This window comes from Scomber japonicus, chromosome 2 (genome assembly GCF_027409825.1).
Source record: "Scomber japonicus isolate fScoJap1 chromosome 2, fScoJap1.pri, whole genome shotgun sequence".
Taxonomy (NCBI): Eukaryota; Metazoa; Chordata; class Actinopteri; order Scombriformes; family Scombridae; genus Scomber; species Scomber japonicus.
This window is the reverse complement of record NC_070579.1, coordinates 2026812-2048583: the sequence shown is the minus strand read 5'-3', so window position 1 is coordinate 2048583 and position 21772 is coordinate 2026812. Positions and strand designations below refer to the sequence as shown.

The 21772-nt window shown below is 38.1% G+C and overlaps 1 protein-coding gene across 1 annotated transcript; it reads right to left on the bottom strand.

Moving 5' to 3' along the window:
- Positions 1-13488: 13488 nt before the first annotated feature.
- On the bottom strand, positions 13489-17875 carry LOC128377886 (NACHT, LRR and PYD domains-containing protein 3-like). Its single transcript, XM_053337602.1, has 7 exons — positions 17559-17875; positions 17235-17318; positions 15131-16988; positions 14748-14921; positions 14374-14544; positions 14144-14190; positions 13489-14050 (listed from the first exon to the last, which is right to left on the bottom strand). Exons 1-7 carry the CDS (start codon positions 17857-17859, stop codon positions 13494-13496), a joined length of 3192 nt encoding a protein of 1063 aa, XP_053193577.1. The 5' UTR covers positions 17860-17875; the 3' UTR covers positions 13489-13493.
- Positions 17876-21772: the final 3897 nt, after the last annotated feature.

Sequence of the window (21772 nt, the reverse complement as noted above, 5' to 3'; positions counted from 1 at the left end):
CAACTGGCGACACAAATAAATAATGTCTGTTAGTCTCAATCCAAGACTTATTTATTCAGTTAAGATATTAGTTTTCTGTTTGGAGGCAGCACATGAATGTAAGCAGGAATGTTTGAGAGCTCTTTGGTTTCTCAGCACTGAGAGAAACACAGCAGACTGCTCCCTCTACAGGAAGATCAGAGCACTGCAACAACTCCTCGCCTGCAGCTGAGACAGAGAGCGTCAGTGGTTAAATCACTTCAGTCAAACACCCAGAGACGCCAACAGAAGGATGAACCTTGCACATAAGTTCTGGTCTGTGTGGTCTGGTCTCAGGAGGACGTCCAGGGTCAGTTTGGCCTTCAGCAGCTGAACTGGAAGCATCTGACTCAACGACACTTCATCACACAGCAGAATCAGCAGGTCAAAAGAGTATTTTATGACTTCATTAAAAGTCCTGAGACAAACTCAGTTTTCGGTTCCCATGGTTGGGAACCACTGGACTAAACCAGTGAACTGTATATGACGTAGTATAAACTAGCTAACTGTATATAAAGTAGTGTAAGCTAGCTAACTGTATATAAAGTAGTGTAAACTAGCTAACTGTATATAAAGTAGTGTAAACTAGCTAACTGTATATAAAGTAGTGTAAACTAGCTAACTGTATATAAAGTAGTGTAAACTAGCTAACTGTATATAAAGTAGTATAAACTAGCTAACTGTATATAAAGTAGTATAAACTAGCTAACTGTATATAAAGTAGTGTAAACTAGCTAACTGTATATAAAGTAGTGTAACTAGCTAACTGTATATAAAGTAGTATAAACTAGCTAACTGTATATAAAGTAGTATAAACTAGCTAACTGTATATAAACTAGCTAACTGTATATAAAGTAGTATAAACTAGCTAAGTAGTATAAACTAGCTAACTGTATATAAAGTAGTATAAACTAGCTAACTGTATATAAAGTAGTATAAACTAGCTAACTGTATATAAAGTAGTATAAACTAGCTAACTGTATATAAAGTAGTGTAACTAGCTAACTGTATATAAAGTAGTATAAACTAGCTAACTGTATATAAAGTAGTATAAACTAGCTAACTGTATATAAACTAGCTAACTGTATATAAAGTAGTATAAACTAGCTAAGTAGTATAAACTAGCTAACTGTATATAAAGTAGTATAAACTAGCTAACTGTATATAAAGTAGTATAAACTAGCTAACTGTATATAAAGTAGTGTAAACTAGCTAACTGTATATAAAGTAGTATAAACTAGCTAACTGTGTATAAAGTAGTATAAACTAGCTCCACCTCCAGCAGCTACAACAGTAACATGCTGCTCTAACACTGATGCTTCACTATTAATAAACTAATGATGTCATATATAATAATATATCACTACTTTTACTGTAATACTGCATACTACATCACTATAATACTGCAGTACTTTTACTGTAATACTGCATACTACATCACTATAATACTGCATACTACATCACTATAATACTGCAGTACTTTTACTGTAATACTGCATACTACATCACTATAATACTGAAGTACTTTTACTGTAATACTGCATACTACATCACTCATAATACTGCAGTACTTTTACAGTAATACTGCATACTACATCACTATAATACTGCAGTACTTTTACTGTAATACTGCATACTACATCACTCATAATACTGCAGTACTTTTACTGTAATACTGCATACTACATCACTATAATACTGCAGTACTTTTACTTGTAATATAGTATTATTACCTTCCTGTATTAGTACTTGTACTTCAGTATCTCAGTACTTGTCCTGCTGTCAGTTCTTGGAGCAGATGAGGAACTTCTGGACCTTCAGCAGTAAAATCTTCCTGTAATCTGATCTGTAGAAAACAAAGTTACACGCTGGATTTCATGCTGGATTTCTGAGTGTTTAGAGACGGAAACATGTTTTCCATTCCTCTCTCACACTCTGCACAGCTCTCATGAATTACAGACCAGTTGTTTTACCTTTTTTTTTTTCTTCTTTTCTTAAATTTCAACCCACTCCATCACCTACTTGATTTTGTCCAGTGGATATTTCTGATAACAGACCTGAACAGTTTCATTTTCTCAGCATGAACAGAGACAGTGTTTAAAGAGTCCTGCTGATGTCAGAGTCTTTAAAACAGGTCAAAGGTCACTGAAGGGTTTTTCCACACATTGACCTCTACTGACTTTTTGTTCCTTAACGTCACTGCGCTGGTTCAGAAGCTCAACAACACAAGCTTTTAATTAACTGTTTGATGATGTAATCAATACACATTAAAGGTGCAGTAGTTATATATGGTGATGGATCTATGAAGTGTTGATTGGGGAGGATTTTTATTTCCTGATAGTTTTACATCTCTTATGTTTTAGCTTTTACATCACATTTCCTCTTTTATTATTTTCTTTTCTTATCTGTTTTCCTTTTAATACCTCTCCCATTTTACTTCTTACTGAGTTACTTTCTTTCATTATTACTATTTTATTAATCTTTCATTCTTTTAAAGTATTGTGTTACCATGTTGACAGGGTTTTTATGGGTTTGCTGGATTCAGTATTTATTGTAATTGGAACTTATTTTGTATTAATTGTGTTATATTGGGGTTTTGTGTCACTTCTCATGTTCAAACTGTTTTGGACACAGTTCGTGAAATATATATTTAATAAACTAAATATAATATAGTCCTCAAATGATTTCAATAGTCTGAAATTTACTTAAAAATACTTTACAATATTGTACATTTTTTACTTTCCCTCTATTACAATTTCCCAGACTATATGTTTAACTTAAAAAATGAAAAAGATTGGTATAATTAGTTTAATTTTTTCCCTATCAAAATAAAAGACTGCCATGTTAACAGGTTTCAGTATTTTAGTGTTGAGATGGACGAACACATTCAGAGAAACACAGAATATCTAAATATTGATCCTTTAATCTGCTCAAACTGAGACACACATTAAGGACATTTTGGCAATAAATTTCTTCATTGAGGATTTCTTTTGTTTTATTGATTTACATGAAAATAATTTATCATTAAACATTTGAAACTGAACTGCTTCATGTGGATTTGCTCCGGTTTTTAATGATTGATTCACTTTTGGTTTATTGATTAATGTTTTAATTTACAGCTGCTGGTTTTACTGTTTGGACTATTCACACTGCAGTGAAACTTTACTGATGTCTCTGTCTCTTAACCCTTTATAGGACACTCATTGAAAGGAAGGGAGGAAGGAAGGAAGGATGGAAGGAAGGGAAGGAAGGAAGGAAAGGAAGGAAGGTAGGGAGGAAGGAAAGAAAGAGAGAAGGAGGGAGGGAGGAAGGGAAGAAAGAAGGAAGGAAGAAGAAAGGGGGATGGAGGAAGGAAAGAAGGAAGGGAGGAAGGACAGATGGAAGTAAGGAAAGGAAGGAAGGACGGAGGAAGGAAAGAAGGAGGGAGGGAGGAAGGACAGATGGAAGAAAGGAAGGAAGGAGGAAATAAGGAACGGGGGAGGGAGAAAGGAAAAGAGGAAGGGGAGAAAGAAGGCAGGGAGGAAGGAAAGAAGGAAGGAAGGAAGGAAGGATATTTTGGGATATTTACAGAAGTTACCAAATATAATTATTTGCCCAGTAAAGGGTTAAACAGTTATTTAACTGTTAACGAAAAGAAAGAAACCCATCCAGAAATCAGTTTGATCAAGAAAAAACCCCAAAGTATGAAAGTATGATAAAGTACGACTGCTTTAAAGTGTCTGAAACTCCGTCACAGTGTGAAGTGATTTAAATATATGTTAACATGACCAGTGTAATTTCAGGAAACACTGCTGATTATCGTGATAATACCGTTTACCGTGGTATCTTTATTTAGCATAATCGCAGCGTGAAAATGTGAAGCTGGCACCATCAATCGTCCCTGTAGCAGCCGATGACATCATAACTTTTACTGGTTTTACTTTTTGCCAAGTAAAAAAAAAAAAAACAGTCTTTATAAATGTAATAGGAGCTGATAACGTAATAATATACTAATATCACTTTAAGCTAAATTTAAATAATAATGATGTAATAATATTAGTATAATATGACGTTATCGGCTCCAGTTATAACATTTGTAAAGGATTTTTTTTACCAAGCCGATAACGAAATAACTTATTACATTACCGGCAAAAAGTATTACGATATTGCTTCAGAAAGTCTATTACATCATTGGCTTTATTACGTTAAAATATGGGCTAAGTTATTACATTATTGGCTCCAGTTGTTACATCTGGAAAGTGGGTTTTCTTTACCTAGCCGATAATGGAATAACTTATTACGTCATTGGCAAGATATTACGTTATCGGCTTTATTACGTTAAAATACAGGCTAAATTATTACATCATCGGCCGTTATTACGTCATTGGCTGCTGCAGACAGAAAACACCAAAAACAGCTTTTTTCCCTGGAGTCATGTTTGTTCACACTTTTTCTCCGTCAGTGTCCCGGATCGTGTTTCTGCGAATGTTATCGAGCCGCCGTGCTGGTTACAGTCCGTCCCTGTTTTCTGTCCTTCCAGCAGTAAAAAGTCTCATTAGTGTAAAAATGTTACGGAGGTCAGTGTCAGTCCTCAGCCGGTTTCTGTTTGAGCGCCACCTCGGAGCGAACCGAGTTCTTCATGGTTCTCTGCATCAGCCAGGTGACCAGGTGGATGGTGACGAAGGCGCCGCCGGCCGCCCACATCCAGTTCTTCCTGAGCCAGCTCTGATGCTTCATCCTGACCCGTCTGCAGAGAGAGGAAGAGGAGAGGAAGAGGAGAGGAAGAGGAGAGGAAGACTCTGGTTAGACACAGTTTAAAGCTGCAGTTGGTAACTTTGAGCAGAGAGAGGACTTAGCATCAAATTTGAAGAAGTACAACTTTCAGATCCACTGCACTCCTGCCCTGCCTCCAAAGTCCCTCCCCCAGAGGATGGCTATACCTTACCTAGAAACTCAGAGATATGAGCTTGACCGAGCTGAGGAGGAAGGGGGAGGGGCCTGTGAGGAGGAGGGGGGAGGGGCCTGTGTGCGTGAGCAGTGATCGACAGCTATGATCAGACACAATCCTGTGCTTCCATATCTACTGTTGTCTGAGTCTGAGATATACTGGTGCATACCTAAAAAATATTTACTTAATTTTAATTTTATTGCTTTTATCTTTCTATTGTGTACTTCAGCTTTTATTGGGCTTCTATCACGTTATCTATTTATTGTGTTTTATCTTGTTGTGCAGCACTGTGCAGGAAAACCTTGTGTTTGTTAAAATCCTGCTACATAAATAAAGTGGATTACAACAGAGATCACAGACTTATGAGATAGAAATTCATAATGATGAGAAATTAAACTCAATGAAATGTCTCCAGTTATTGTTGTTTGTGAACGTGCTTCTGTAACGGACCAATGGAGGTAAATGAGAAAACATATTTATTTGTCATTTGAGTGAATGAACCCTTTAATTATAATCAAAGACACATTCAAAGATTAACAAGAAGAATTTAAACTGTTGTGTAAAATCTGTAAAGACTAAATAGTTTGGGGAGAGAAGTAGAGGAGGCTTTTTCCCCTCTCAGTTTAAATTGTCCTTGATCACCATCTAGTGGCCGTTAGAGGGAACTGCACCTTTCATACAGGGGATGCAGCTCAAAGTGCTTTACAGAGAAAAATAAAAATACAATAAAACAGCAAATAAACTAAAAATTAAAAAAAGGATCTAACATTTAGTAAAAATAAGTTTAAATGACATTAATTAAAAGATTAAAGAAGACTCAGATAGACACACAGAGAGTCGGTGATATAGCCAGGTCCCCAAAAACCATTTAGAGCTTTAAAAATAAAGAAAAGAAGCTTAAAATCTATTATAAAAGATACTTGGAGCCAATAAAATGTAGATAAAACAGGAGTAAATATGCCCACTCTTCTTTGATTTAGGTAAAAGTCTAGATAATTTGTGGAGAGGAGTAGAGGAGGCGTTTCCCCTCTCAGTTTAAATTGTCCTTGATCACCATCTAGTGGTCGTTAGTGGGAACTGCACCTTTCATACAGGGGATGCAGCTCAAAGTGCTTTACAGAGAAAAATAAAAATACAATAAAACAGTTAATAAAGTTAAAATGACATTAATTAAAAGATTAAAGAAGACTCAGATAGACACACAGAGAGTCTGTGATGTAGGCAGGTCTCCCAAAAACCATTTAGAGCTTTATAAATAAAGAAAAGAAGCTTAAAATCTATTATAAAAGATACTTGGAGACAATGAAATGGAGATAAAACCAGAGTAAATGTGCTCACTCTTCTTTGATTTAGGTTAAAGTCTAGAGTTGTAATCTTTTAAAAGGGACTGCTTTGGACAGAATAAAGGTTGCACAAATCACAAGCTGTGTTTTCATGAATCTGCAGGTCTGTAGAGTAATCCTGTCCAGATTTGAGAAGTCTAGGCATAGTGGGTTTTTTATCTGGACCCAGTAGAGCTCTGAGATCTACTGACTCAGGTCAGATAGTTGAGCCCAGAGCTCTGAGATCTACTGACTCAGGTCAGATAGTTGAGCCCAGAGCTCTGAGATCTACTGACTCAGGTCAGATAGTTGAGCCCAGAGCTCTGAGATCTACTGACTCAGGTCAGATAGTTGAGCCCAGAGCTCTGAGATCTACTGACTCAGGTCAGATAGTTGAGCCCAGAGCTCTGAGATCTACTGACTCAGGTCAGATAGTTGAGCCCAGAGTTCAAACTAAACATGATGAAGCAGCTTTTACACAACTGGAACAAACTACCAGCAGAACTGAAATCATTTTTAAATCCAGGTTAAAAACATTTCTCTTCTCCTGAGCTTATGATTGAGCTCTTTTAAAGCACTTTACATTTTAATCTTTCATTTGCACTCTATGTCCTTTTAATGATTTTAAAGCTAATTATTATTTTATGCTGCAATCTTATATTTAATGCTCTATTCTAGCATTTTATTTATGTCTTTCTATTTTTCTGTACTTTGTTTTTATTATGTTGGGGGGGGGGGGGTTAATTGTATGTTTTAGTGTTTCTGTTTTATGTAAAGCACATTGAGTTGCCATTGTGTATGAAATGCGCTATATAAATAAACCTGCCTTGCCTTGGACCTGGTCTAATGTGGTCTAGGTATGAAACAAAGACGGTGAAATTTTCCCTTAAAGCTTCTTCACAAATTAAATAAAAGTTTAATAAATACAATAGCGGGTGTTAGGCAAAGCTGATGTCTTACCTAAAATGTAGACAAACAGTCGCGCTGCACATTGCGTTAATTTCCCCTTAACTCTCCCCGAATCCCCTTAAGTGCCGAATCGGAAGCCAACTACAGCGTCGTCTGCTTTGGTAGATTTTCGGAGAATCATGGTTTCATACCTCAGACTGAGTTACTTGCTCTTGGCAGCAGGAGGAGGAAGAGGAGGAAGAGGAGGAGCAGCTACAGGAGGAGAAACGTAAGCGACGATGCCCGGCTCGGGGATGTATTCGTCTCTGGATTTATGCAGCATTGGGTTTGACTTGAGATTGTACCAGCCCCAGTGGATCAGTCCCAGACTCGGGCCCATCACAATCAGGACTTTGTAGTTCCTCCAGAACTCCCGCAGCCCCATGATGGACGGGCTCCCGAGCTGGGAAACAAACAACGGACGGACGATTGGATCGACAGACACAAAAATCTGATGTCAAATCAAGTCAAGTTTGATTGATTAGAACAACAATGTAAATCAGAGGAGTCAAACTCATTTTCATTCAAGGGCCACGTACAGCCCAATTTGATCTAATGCGGGCCGGATCATTAAAAAGATGGAAGGAAAGAAGGAAGAAAGGAAGGAAATAAGAAGGGAAGGAAGGAAAGAGACGCAAAAAGGAAGGAGGGAAGAAAGGTAGGAAGGACAGAAGGAAGAAAGGGATGAAGGACAGATGGAAGGAAGGACAGAAGGAAGAAAGGGATGAAGGACAGATGGAAGGAAGGACAGAAAGAAGAAAGGGATGAAGGACAGATGGAGGGAAGAAAGGAAGGAAGGAACAAAGAAAGGATGAAAGTAAGTAGGAAGGACAGATGGAAGGAAGGACAGAAAGAAGAAAGGGATGAAGGACAGATGGAAAAAAGGGAGGAAGGACAGATGGAAGGAAGGACAGAAAGAAGAAAGGGATGAAGGACAGATGGAAGGAAGAAAGGAAGGAAGGAACAAAGAAAGGATAAAAGGAAGATAAGGAGACAGATGGAAGGAAGGAAAAGAACACAGGAAGGAAAGTGGACCGGATTGCACCCCTTGGCGGGCCGGTTCTGGCCCACAGGCCTCATGTTTGACACCCCTGGATTAGAACATAATTTGAAAAAGCATTTATTCACCAGACAGTCCTGTAAGAACACAAAACCTTTGTTTTTGGTTGTGTGCATGGTGATCTGCAGAGCCGCACAGTAACAGAGTACATTTACTTGAGTACAGTACTTAAGGGATCTGTACTTTACTCGAGTATCATCTTTGGGGAGTACTCATGACTTTACTCAAGTACATTTGAGAGGCAAATATTGTACTCTTTACTCTACTACATTTCTATCCATAACCGTGAGTACCCGTTACTTCTACTAAAAAAAAAAAAAAAAAAAAAACCTCAATTTGTCGTTTACCTCTCAAACGTGATTGGATTGTGCAGGCACCACTGATTGGGACAGCCTATCAGCAATCAGCAATCATAGTCAGGTTAGATGAGATGAGTACTTTTACTCAAGTAGACATCTGACCGTAGTACTTTTACTCAAGTAGACATCTGACCGTAGTACTTTTACTTCAGTAGACATCTGACCGTAGTACTTTTACTTCAGTAGACATCTGACCGTAGTACTTTTACTTCAGTAGACATCTGACCGTAGTACTTTTACTTCAGTAGACATCTGACCGTAGTACTTTTACTTGTACTTGAGTAAAATTTAGCAAGGGGTATCTGTACTTTTACTCAAGTAAAGAAGCTGTGTACTCTGTGTTTTTTTTTGTATTTTTCTTTTGTATCTCTTTGCAGTTTGGCAGCATTTCATTGTGAGTGGTTGTGTGGTCCCTTGTGAGAAGATGTATGTTTCTCTAAGTTTTGTTGTTTGTGTGTTCAATTAAAAAACACAAACACAAAACCTGAGTAGTGTTCAGTTCTTCGCACAGGAGGGTTAGGGTTAGGGTTAGCGTATATATTAGCGTACCGAAACAGTAAACTCCATTAAAAACACAGAGCAATTTGGGTTAAGAAAAAGCACCAAATATACATAAAATATTGTGATATGATACAATATATGTGTGATAGGCCAATATCAGCCAATCATATGCTGGGCTCTACATAAAGAAACAGTCAGTGTGTGTGTGTGTAATGATTCCTCCTGTTCACACTGAGCATTAGATCCTTCATCATGTTTACAGGAAGTGATGGAGGAATAAATCCACAGTCCTCCTTCTGTGGAAACATGGATTTAAAAGTTTAATATGAAGCTAAAATGAAGCTTCAGAGTCTGAATGAGTCAAATCTTCATCTTCTATGTTTCAACGTTACAGTGTTTTTAGTAGCAAAGTCTTTTTGTTACTATACTTCCACCACAGAGAAACAGGAACAGGAAACACTAAGAAGGAAGGAAGGAAGGAAGGAAGGAAGGGAAACACTAAGAGGGAATCTGATGTTAAACAGACTGTAAATGTGTCAGGGAGGAAAGGAAGGAAGGTAGGAAGAAAGAAAGTAAGGAAGGAAAGGAAACACTAAGAGGGAATCTGATGTTAAACAGATTTTAAATGTGTCAGGGAAGGAAGGAAGGAAGGAAGGAAGGAAGAAAGTAAGGAAGGAAAGGAAACACTAAGAGGGAATCTGATGTTAAACAGACTGTAAATGTGTCAGGGAAGGAAGGAAGGAGGGAAGGAAGGAAGGAAGGAAGGAAGGAAGGAAGGAAGGAAGGGAGGGAAACACAAAGAGGAGATATGATGCTAAAAACACTGTAAATGTGTCAGGGAGGAAAGGAAGGAAGGTAGGAAGAAAGAAAGTAAGGAAGGAAAGGAAACACTAAGAGGGAATCTGATGTTAAACAGACTGTAAATGTGTCAGATATCACTTGATATGACTAACTCACACTGATGAAGCTCAATAGAAGCTGATCAGAGACTTTAAATGACTGATTTTGTCCTCTATGACTGACCACTGGAAGTTAATATTCAGTATGAACAGGAGGAATGATTACAGACTGCTGCTTTAAAGACACTGAAACACTAGATTTCCTTCTGCAGGCAGCTTTAATTCAACACCTGACTCTAGATATGTTACACAATATATCAGATAATATAATATACAGCTGCGAGACAGAGAGGAGGAAGAGCTGAAGCGTGTTTATGTTTTTATTCCATTTAGATATTTATTATTATTTATTATAAAAGCTGCAACTCAGAGCAGATGATTAAACATGTAACTCAGCTATCAGACACACGAAGAAACCAAAGTTTAAAATGTTTAAACTCACCTGTATGATATGTAACTGCACGCGCTCACCTTCACCGATCAGCTGTTTCACCTACGCACGCGCCAGTGTGTCCGGGGTCCCGCGCTGGGCTCGAGCTGTCCTGAGAGGAGCCTGAACATAATTATCAGTTTATAAAGTCTTTAAATATAAAAACACTGTAAATAATCTATTACATGTTAAAATGTCAATTAAAATAAATCGTAAAATATAAAAAGTGTTGATGTTTTATAACATGTTTCGTAACCAGGAAGCAATGTCAGCGCGTGCATCGGTCACGTGACAATATATTCAAATTGGGCTAAAAAAAAAAAACACGAAGTTGTTTTCTTTCAAAATTATTCAAATTATACTTCAAATCTTTTAAAACTTGTTCAAGCATATAAATAACACATTATTATGATTATTATTTTAAAATATTATATTTAAATAGGCTATATATAAATATTGATCATATTATTATTATGATTTATAGTTAATAAAGAAGGAAAAAAGACCACTTACACAAAAAAGTATGATTCATAGCCTACATGATGGTACAATGAAGTTACTTTACTAACTTTATTTTGGTATTTGGCCCATTTGTGAAGATATTCTGACAAAACATTTGTGATTTTATTGTTGAAAATATTGATGCAAGTTATAATTTAAATTGGAGGAATGTATGTTTGGTCTCATGGATAATAATAATAATAATAATAATATTAATAATAATAATAATAATAATAGTAATAATAATAATGCATTTTATTTAAAGGCGCCTTTCAAAGCATTCAAGGAAACCTTACAAGGCAAAAATAACAACAACAGTAAATCAAACAACATAAATCAGGTGACATTTAGTGCCATGACAAAGAATAAATATGAATGTGACTACAATAAATAAACAAGAACGAGATTTCATAGTCAGTGTAAGACAGAGTATGTATATATGTATATAATAATGTATAATATATGTAAAATATATAATGGACAAATTCCATATGAATAAATGTAAATTTACAGGCAAGAAACTGTGCTGCTTTATTGCATTTAGCAATGAAATCAAACAATAAATTAATTCAATTCTCCCCAAAACTAAAAGCAATTACAATTGTCAAACACTGTGCTGATAAAAATCTTGATATAGGTTACCTAGCGTTAATTTCTACTTGTAATATTACTTTACTGTAATTTTCTTTTACTTTTCTATGTGTTTGTTTTGTACGGTTCTGTACATCTACATACAAACATTTCCTTTTTCCTTTTTTTGTCAATTAAAAAAACTAGTATTTCCATGTGATGCTACTTTCTACATCTCAGAGGGAATTGTACTTTCTACTCCACTACATTTATTTAACAGCTTTAGTTACTTTTCAGATGCAGATTTGACACAATGGATAATATAACAAGCTTTTAAAATACAACACATTGTTAAAGATGAAACCAGTCAGCAGTGTGTAGTCGGCTCACATTTCAGATGTCTATGAGTTGTTAACAGCTCCACCAAATACTGATTCTTCCCTCTAAACTTCTCACATGCTTTCATTTCAATAAATGTTCAAATGATCCAATATTTAAGCAAAAATCAAAGATTAGATTATAAATCACAGTGTTCCCAGGTTTTTGGCTTGTGGCCCTTTTGTGGATCAGGTCACTGCATTAGGTATAGATCACCTGTCATCATCATTCAGTGTCGACAGCTCACAGCTGCTAAAAATAACCATGGAGGAGCAACAACAGTGAAAGTGGTTCATTAGAGACACAAGGAAGTTTTACATTTAGTTGACATTCATGGAGAAGCTTCTATTGAATGCTAGCAGCCATTTCCTCCATGTTAACAATTTAACCATCACACAAATCACATTTTTGCATGATTATACACATGTGAGGCTGTTTGGTATCTCGGTGGGGCTGAATACCCACAATCTGCCTAAAAATAACTCAACTTTACACTTTAAATTGTGTTCAGTGCAACTTTGCCTTTTAGCGTGACATCTAAGAGATCATCGCTTGTGACCAACAGTGTCTGGATTGCCCTTATCATGTGATAACTTGAGATGTCCTGTCTTTGTCTTGTATATCTTCCAAAAGCAGGTTTTTACTTAGGTTAAAGGTTAAAAGTCATGGGCCATGGATCAGAGGGTTTTCAGAGGATGGTGAACCACATAGTAAACCCAGGCGGGGAGCTCTGGTCCTCTGAAATGAAGCCAACCAGGAAGTAACTTAGAACTGCATTCTATCAAAAAGGCCACAAGGGGGCGACCATCTCTATACAAGTCAATGGAGAATTCACCAACTTCTCACTTGATTTCTAACCTCAGTAAACGTTTTCAAAATGTGTTTAAGGTCTCAATCGCTAGTTTAAAGCCTTCTTCAATGCAGTATGATGTTCATTTGGGACATTTTGGCCTCCCTGATTTTATACGTGACGATAAAGCAGGGTATGCATTAGGGCGTGGCTACGTCCTGATTGACAGGTTGATCGACCAATGTCCTCGGGATCCAGCCCTCGCAACCAATCACAACCTCACCACTCCGCCGTTGGTCCCGCTTGTACTTCCGTCCATGGCCCCGCCTCATGCCCATATAAGTAGAATCCATGTTTTTATTTTTTCCAGCATGCACCTGAAACTTTCAAGATGGCGCTGCCTAGATTAGAAACTATTGGCTTCTGAGCAGCAGTCCACAAACCAATGGGTGACGTCACGGATGTTACGTCCATTTCTTTTATACAGTCTATGGGTAAACTGCATGATTGTGTCCAAGAAGCAGAGCAATATTGGAGGCTTAGGTCAGATTTTCAACCCCTCCCATTGCATGAATCGGACTTGGGGTATTGGACTGATGTCTGACACCATTCTCTTTTGTAATAAAACCTTTAAAATATACAAGTGAGATGTGTCAGCGGTGGTTTTCCTTCAACACATCAAGAATCAACCTATTAATATAAACTTCATTTGTTTGTCTTTTCACAAAGTTCACCAAACAGTCTAATCTTTGTTGCCAATATTTTCCAATTTGTCAGCAGATTTTCTCTCCTACACTGAGCACAGAGACACTGAGGAACCAGACTGGAAGCTAAACCCAAACCCAGCATACAGAGGTTCAGTGAATGTGGTGTTGAAGGTGTGGAGATGGATCAGTCTGTCAGAGGAGACTCTGTAGAAGGACAGAGTCCCAGCAGGACAGTCCACATACACTGCTACTCTGTTAGAGGCGGAGGAGGAGGAGGAGGAGGAGGAGGAGGAGGAAGGAAGGGAAGTTTCTCTCTTATTGTGACAGACAGAGTAATGACCATCAGAGCACCTCAGACTCCAGGACTGATCGTTCCCTCCAAACCTGCAGTCAGTATCGAATCCTTTCCGGCTGATTCCTCTGTAATTCACTGATACATGAACCACTCCTTTCCACTCGACCTCCCAGTAACAGCGACCAGTCAGACCATTTCTACACAGCAGCTGATAGTAGACATCAAACCTCTCTGGATGATCAGGATATGACCGCTTCTCTTTAACATGTGTCACCTTCCTGTTGTTGTCAGACAGTTTGAGTTTTCTGTTGACTGTGTATGTGTCCACTGTGAGTTCACAGAAATCTGATGAAGAGAAGTTTATTTGTTGCTTTATTAACAGATTGTTTATTCGATAATTCCATAATTTGGATCTTCTATAAAATTGGAAACACTTACACTTCCTCAGACCAGGTTTCAGCCTCTGCTCTCCACCATGATCCAGTCTGGAGGAAGAAACAAAAAAAATGTGTTGCACAATTTCAGCACATGATCCTGGAAGTCAGCCTCTGGGACACTCAGCACATCATTACTGTCTTCACTGTTTTCAGCAGAGCTGCTGGTACAGACTGTAAACCAACAGTCCTCAACAGAGAAACAGTGTGTGAGTTCTTCATGTCTGTTCATACCTGAGAGTGTCCAGTCTCCAGCGTCGATCCTTCAGTCCAGAAGACAGCAACTTCACTCCTGAGTCTGGATGATTGTATCTCAGGTCAAGCTCTCTCAGATGGGAGGGGTTGTGGTTCAGAGCTGAGGCCAGAGAAGTACAGCCTTCCTCTGTGACCATACAGCCTGAAAGCCTGTAAATATAAACACACCTGATGATTTGCTTTTGTGTATCATTAGGTGTCCATTTCCATGTTAGAGTGAATAACCTGTTTAGAAATTGATTCTGACTTGATTGAGTGTTTTATTTGCTGCACAATTAATGAACAAAATACATTTCTCAGGCAGGAATTTCCAGAACTGAACTTCTTTGTCAGGCAAAACTTTTGAATCTCACCCGAGAGTCTGCAGTCTACAGTGTGGACTCTTCAGTCCAGAAGAGAGCAACTTCACGCCTGAATCATGCAGGTCATTGTTGCTCATGTCCAGCTCTCTCAGTTTAGAGGACTTTGAGCTGAGAACTGAAGACAGAGCTTCACAGCTTCTCTCAGACAGATTACAGCCACTCAGCCTGAAGAAGAGTTGTGATAAAACAAAGACAAAGACATCACACTTCTATTGTTGGTAGTCAAATACTCATGCATTACGGTCTTGAATGACAGAAACCTTTTTGAAAGATTATTCAATTAATCAAATAATCAATTACTTGAATTAGACATTTATTAGTTAAGAACAACTACACATGTGATACAGTTAGTATCTGCAGTTATCTGTACTTACAGAGCTTTGTTGGAGGCTTTGACCACTGGCAGCAGCCTCAGAAGAGCCTCCTCTGAAGAAGAGTATTTCTTCAGGTCAAACACGTCCAGATCTTCTTCTGATGACAGTAAGATGAAGGCCAGAGCTGACCACTGAGCAGGAGACAGTTTATCTGTGGAGAGACTTCCTGATCTCAGGGACTGTTGGATCTCCTCCACTAGAGAACGATCATTCAGTTCATTCAGACAGTGGAACAGATTGATGCTTCTCTCTGCAGGCAGATTCTCACTGATCTTCTTCTTGATGTACTCAACTGTTTCCTGATGGGTCTGTAAGTTTCTTTTCTTTTTCTGTACATTTCGTAGGAGAGTCTGATTGGTCTGCATTGAAAGACCCAGGAGGAAGCGGAGGAACAAGTCCAGGTGTCCATTTGGACTCTGTAAGGCCTTGTCAATAGCAAACCTGTGGAGCTCTCTCATAGACGTTTTGCTCAAAAACATTCGTACATGTCCACTACAAGTTTGCCCTGGCTCAGACATGACATTCTTGTTTCTGTTAACAAGAGACTTCTCTACATAGAAAGCTGCCAGAAACTCTTGAATGCTCAGATGGACAAAGCTGAACAATTTTTCATCATTCTTTCTTCCACGCTCCTCTTTAAAGATCTGTGTGAACACTCCTGAGCACACCGAGGCTCCACTGACATCGATGCCACTCTCTATCAGGTCTTTCTCGTAGAAGATGAGGTTGCCATTTTCCAGCTGCTCAAAAGCCAGTTTTGCTAATGACTTAATGTACTGAACACACTTTTCTGGTCCATATTTTTCTTTTGCCTGATCAACCTGGAACACCACAAATTCATTGTACATCTCAGTCAGGGTCTTGGGCAGCTCTCCTCCCTCTCTGCTCAACACATCCTCCAGAACTGTAGCAGTGATCCAGCAGAAGACTGGGATGTGGCACATGATGTGGAGGCTTCGTGATTTCTTGATGTGGGAGATGATGGTTCTGGCCTGCTCCTCATCTCTGAATCTCTTCCTGAAGTACTCCTCTTTCTGTGGGTCAGTGAACCCTCTGACCTCTGTCATGTTGTCAATAAAATCAGAATGGATCTGATTGGCTGCTGCAGGTCGTGTGGTTATCCAGAGGCGAGCAGAGGGAAGCAGATTCTTCTTGATGAGGTTTGCTAGCAGCACATCCACTGAGGTGGACTCTGTAACATTAAAGTATTCATTCTGCTTTCGATTAGTGAAGCAGTCCAGTTGAAGGCGGCTCTCATCCAGTCCATCAAACACAAACAGAAGTTTGAATGGACTCTTGTCAAAGTTGGTGTTTCCTGATGACTGCAGAGTTGTAAAGATGTGATTTAGAGCCTCTTCCTTGATGTCTCTGGTCTCCCTGATGCATTCATGAATGAGCTCTGCCAAACTAAACTTTTCCTCTTTCAGTGGATTCAGCTGACGGAAGGTGAAGGGGAAAATGAGATGCACATCTTGATTGGTTCGTCCTTCGGCCCAGTCCAACACAAACTTATGTACAAGAAATGTTTTGCCGATTCCTGCAACTCCATTGGTCAGAACTGTCCTGATGGGTCTGTATTCTCCAGATGGGTGCTTGAACATGTCACTGGGTTTGATTGGTTTCTCAGTGTCTGCTGGCTTCCCTGCTGTCTCAATCTGTATGACCTCATGCTGTGTGTTGATGTGTACGTCACCACTAGCTGTGATGTACAGCTCTGTGTAGATATTATCCATACGTTTCTCATCCTTTTTCTGGGCCCACCCCTGCTGCGCACACATAAACCTGTCTTTGAGGTTTGACTGAAGACCATCTTGGTAATATGAGCTGGGTTGTGGCTCCGGTACTGGAACCATCATGTCTTCGTCACATAAATAGTAAATAGAAAAAAAACATATAAGATGCACTGCCTTTTTCTCACAAGCAGCAGTTAATACTTTGAATCTGTAGAAGAACTAAAATACTATAGGTGATATGTATTTCACAACAAGTAAGTTCTCCTGCCTTTGCTTTAATACAGTTATAATGGAGTCACAAAGTCTCACACAGAAAGTAATACTTATTTACACTTTGCATGTAAAAACAACAGTTTGTCTTCCATACATACCAGAGAACACAGCAACTTTGCCTTCTGTGTGTGAGGAGGAAGGTCCTCTTTTCTCTGAAGTCTCTTTAGCATCACTGACATCCACTGAGACAGAAACGGAGATACAATGTTCTTTTTAAATTGGACTTCTTGTTTTTAGTGGGTTAATTATTGCTTGTATCTATAAGTAATTCTATATGTAACCCTCCCTAACCCTAAATTGATCAATGGACTACTGTATAAATGAATCAATTTTATTTTGTATCTTCAGTAACTCAAATGCTTTGCACAGTGCATCCCATGTATACACACCAACAATATAGATATGTATGAAATGTGACTGACCTCGTGGTTCTGAGCTGCTGTCTGACAAACTCTGCACCAGATCCTTCCTGTTTATCTTCCCTAAAACCTTCTTGGTCACCGTCAGAGCTCCATAAAGTTTACAGGTGTGCACCATCAGATCCACAGTGTCCCGCCTCTCTGCCTTTTCCAGCCTGGACGCTTTGATGGTTTGGCAGCCTGCCAGGATGTCAGGCTGCTGCAGATACCATTTGAAGTCCTGGAATTCCTGGTCTCTCAAATCCTCCAGAGTGTTCAAGAGGTCCTCTGGTATCATCGTGACACGCTGGTATAATGAGGCCATATTATCAACCTGGAGGATGACTGTAATACAAATACACAAACTGTAAATGTGAAAGCAGGATGATAATGAATCTTCAATGAGAAATGACTCTTAATTTACTATGTTACACTATATTTACCCTCAGAGTGTCCAAATGTCGCCTGTGAAAATGTATCTACTATTTAGTACCCATGAGTTACTAGGTTACTGTGGTTCAACCTGCATCTGGTAGTTTGGGCCTTAGACTATTGGGGTGATCTCTCTCTCATTACTAACTTGGCTGACTACCATTATTTTATTGTAACTTAAAGTCCATGTAAAGTAAGAACAAATATGTGTTCTGAGTTTGACATTCCACAGAAAAGTGTGTTGTTAACCACCCTGCCAAATTTGAATGATAAAAAAAGCCAAATATTATTTTATATTATTTAATATATTAATATACTAGGCTTCAAAGTTGTGTAAAAATCAGCCTCTTTCTCTGCTCCCAAACGCTGTGGGCGTGGCCGCCGAGTCCGCTGAAACCCCGCCCCCTACCAAGTGTCACCTGTCAATCAGCTTTTTGCTGCTAACTCAGCTGCTACCTCAGCAGCTAGCTCGGCGGCGAACTGACTAACTGTAGACTGTAGTAGTAGTAGTAGTGTGCGCTGAATGTATATATACCTCTACAGCAGCAGGGGCGGGTTTATGCTAATCACTAAATCCTGAACACAGAAATGTTGAAACACAGTTTGTGAAGCCTAGCTCCACAGTTCAAATCTAAATGGTTGAAATGCTTTTTACACCTTTTTTAGAAATACATTTATGACCTATTTAATGTGTTTAGAAGAAAATGTCTGAATTCACTTTACACGGTCTTTAAGTTGATATCAAATGTTATTTTAGAAGCTTTATTCATGTGTGATTCCCTTTTTTGTCTTGGACTCTTAGTCAGTTCATGACACTAGTGAGAATCTGAAATCTCAATTTTCTACAAAGCTCAGCTGAGGTTGATGAGTTTTGCAGATATTTGGTCATAAATCAAAGTATTAAACTGTAATCTTGACCAGGCAATGATGCTGGATGAAAACTAAAGTGATCTCCAAAGTTTAACAATTCATCCTGAAGGAGACGTGGATGTCTGTACCTTATTTCTGGTTCTTTACATCTTACTCAAAACTACAAAAGTCAACCATGTGATGGTGCCAGAATATCTTTAAGATTCATCCTGAGAGGAAAATTAAAAACTCATTCCTAAAGCTGCAGTGCTAGCACGCCTACTAATGTGATGTTTTATTCAGGAGTAGCTGTTATTTTCAAGTACACTAAATAAAAAGGAAGTATCTTTGCAGCTGCAGTGCTGAGATCTGTTCACAGTGTGTGGAAGTTAAAAAAAACAGACGATGAGTTTCACAGATTACAAATGAAGTCACCAGACTGTAATGAGTACAAGAATAAAAAGGAAGACATAGAGCCTCTTACCTGTCACCGAGGGTTTAGAGCTTTTTTACAACCTGCCAACAAGTCCGCTCGTCCTGCTGTACGTCAGGCAAGTTATTTCATAAAGGAGATTTCAAGAATGAGGAACTACAGTCTGTGTTGGTAAAGATGTGAAATTCCAACCTCCAACAAGCTCAGACAGGTTCCTCTTTCTTTTTTTTGCTGTTCTGTTCTTGACTTTCAACCAGAGCAAAGATACAAACACACACACACACACACAACATATGTCATTCCTTATAGAAATTAAATTATATAAAAGTGATCTGCTTTAATTTGCTTTATCTCTAACTTCCATACAACCATACAATTCCAAATTTTATTATCTTCACGCACCAAATTATATACACAGACTAAAACAGACACTCAATCACAGGCACACGTACAGACAGACCTGATTAAGAGACAAATAAGAGAATACATTATAAGAAACAAAACAATAAAACAGTAAAAAAAAAATTAGCTTCTTTTAGTTTATAATTGTCCTTGAATTATTATTTATGATATCTGATCATTTATGAATTCTGCATTTTATCCATGTGTTCCAGTGTAATTGAGTAATTTGAATAGTTACTGATAGCTTATTCCAAATGTGTATATGTTGTGGAAGTTCTGTTTCTTGGCCTTTTTAATTTTTTCCTCTAGTATTTAGTGAACTTTTAATCAAACTAGTTTAATTTGCTGCTAGAAGTAAATTATTTGGTTATAATTGATGATTTGGTTCAACATCCACTCGTCCTCCTCAATCTACAGGTTATCACGTATAGAAAAAAATGAATAAATAAATAATAAAAAATAAGGTTCCTCTTTTTCACGTGACTTCCTCTAAGTATCAACCCTATGTTGCATAATCACAATGTCATAACGCTTGCTTTACTTTTCCTGGTAACTAAAAATGTCCAACATGATGAATGTGTGCTGTCAGCCTTTAACATTTTATTAATGCCTTAAACTTTTCAATCCTTCTCACGACTCCATCTCTAAAATATCATGTCCAATTATTGTTCAATCCTACAGAATCTAACTTTAAATTCTAATGTTTCCAAAGATGTTAAATATTTCAGCCTGTATGTTAAAGAAATGTGTTTTAAACTGTAAAAAATAAGAGTAGATGATGAATGATGCAGTTTTTAAGACTCATTGAGAACATTATACAGCTTCAGTGAAGAGTAACTGACTACACAATGGACAAATCTCAAGTTTCTTCATTTCATGTTTTCCCCCTTACTTGTGTTCTTTACATGCGTCTTAGTTCCTCTCACTGAGGATGAGGAAACGATGTGAAGAGAGAGGAAATGAAGCATCAAGTGACGCGAAATCATTTCCCGGTGACAGAAGCAGCTGATCACAGCTTTAACCCTGTAGTACCATCCATGAGTTTTAGAGAGCTCTACATCATCAGTGTGAGAAACCTGATGTATAAGATCAGATACATGTAAAGCAAAGATAAACCAATGCACTGTTGAATTACTAGATATTTTGTGGTTAGTTTTATTATATTAATTATTATATTCCTGTTGAGAATGTGTGTATGAAATGAGATACAGCAGATATAGAAGCTCATTTATCTGTTTGTATCATCAACATGCATATAAAGTTTAGCAGGTGGTGATATGAGCTTTATACAGGATTTATAAGGGCTTTAAACGCTGTATTCATATGATTGTTTGTTTAAAAAAGAAAAAATGCTACGAAAATAAACTGCAAAAACTTCCAAATGTATAAAAATATGATACAAAATAAAACACATACATAAACATAAGTGCTTTTTAATCAAATTTACACTAATAAACACTCCAGGTTCAAATAATCACAATTTTCTGTTTTTTTGGTTCAGACTTCTCCTTTCTCTGCAAACTGTTACCATAGTTTTTAAAAAGCTGCATTATATATTCATAACGTCCACTGTCTCCTGCTAAGTATTCATACTGTGCACTGTAGTATTTATACTGTATGCTCAGTAAGTTCTAGCTCCTCCCTAATCTGCTCTTACCCAGCTGTGCTGAGTGATGAATCTCAGTTGACCTTAAAGTCTGTGTAAAGTAAGAATAAATATGTGTTCTGAGTTTGACATACCACAGAAAAGTGTGTTGTTAACCACCCTGCCAAATTTAAATGATTAAAAAAATCGCCAAATATATGAAATTAAGCTTCAAAGTTGTGTAAAACTCAGCCTCTTTCTCTGCTCCCAAACGCTGAAGCCCCGCCCCCTACCAAGTGTCACCTGTCAATCAAAGTCACCACCTCTACCAGAAACATGGACGCTACGTCTGAGAGCTTTCTGCTGCTAGCTCGGCAGCTAACTCAGCTAACTGGCTATCTATAGACCGTAGTAGTAGTAGTGTGCGCTGAATACCTCTACAGCAGCAGGGGCGGGTTTATGCTAATCCGTTATAATTCAGCCACAGAGCCAATGTCCTATCAGCCTCACTCAACCATGAATTAGACAGCTAGGTGC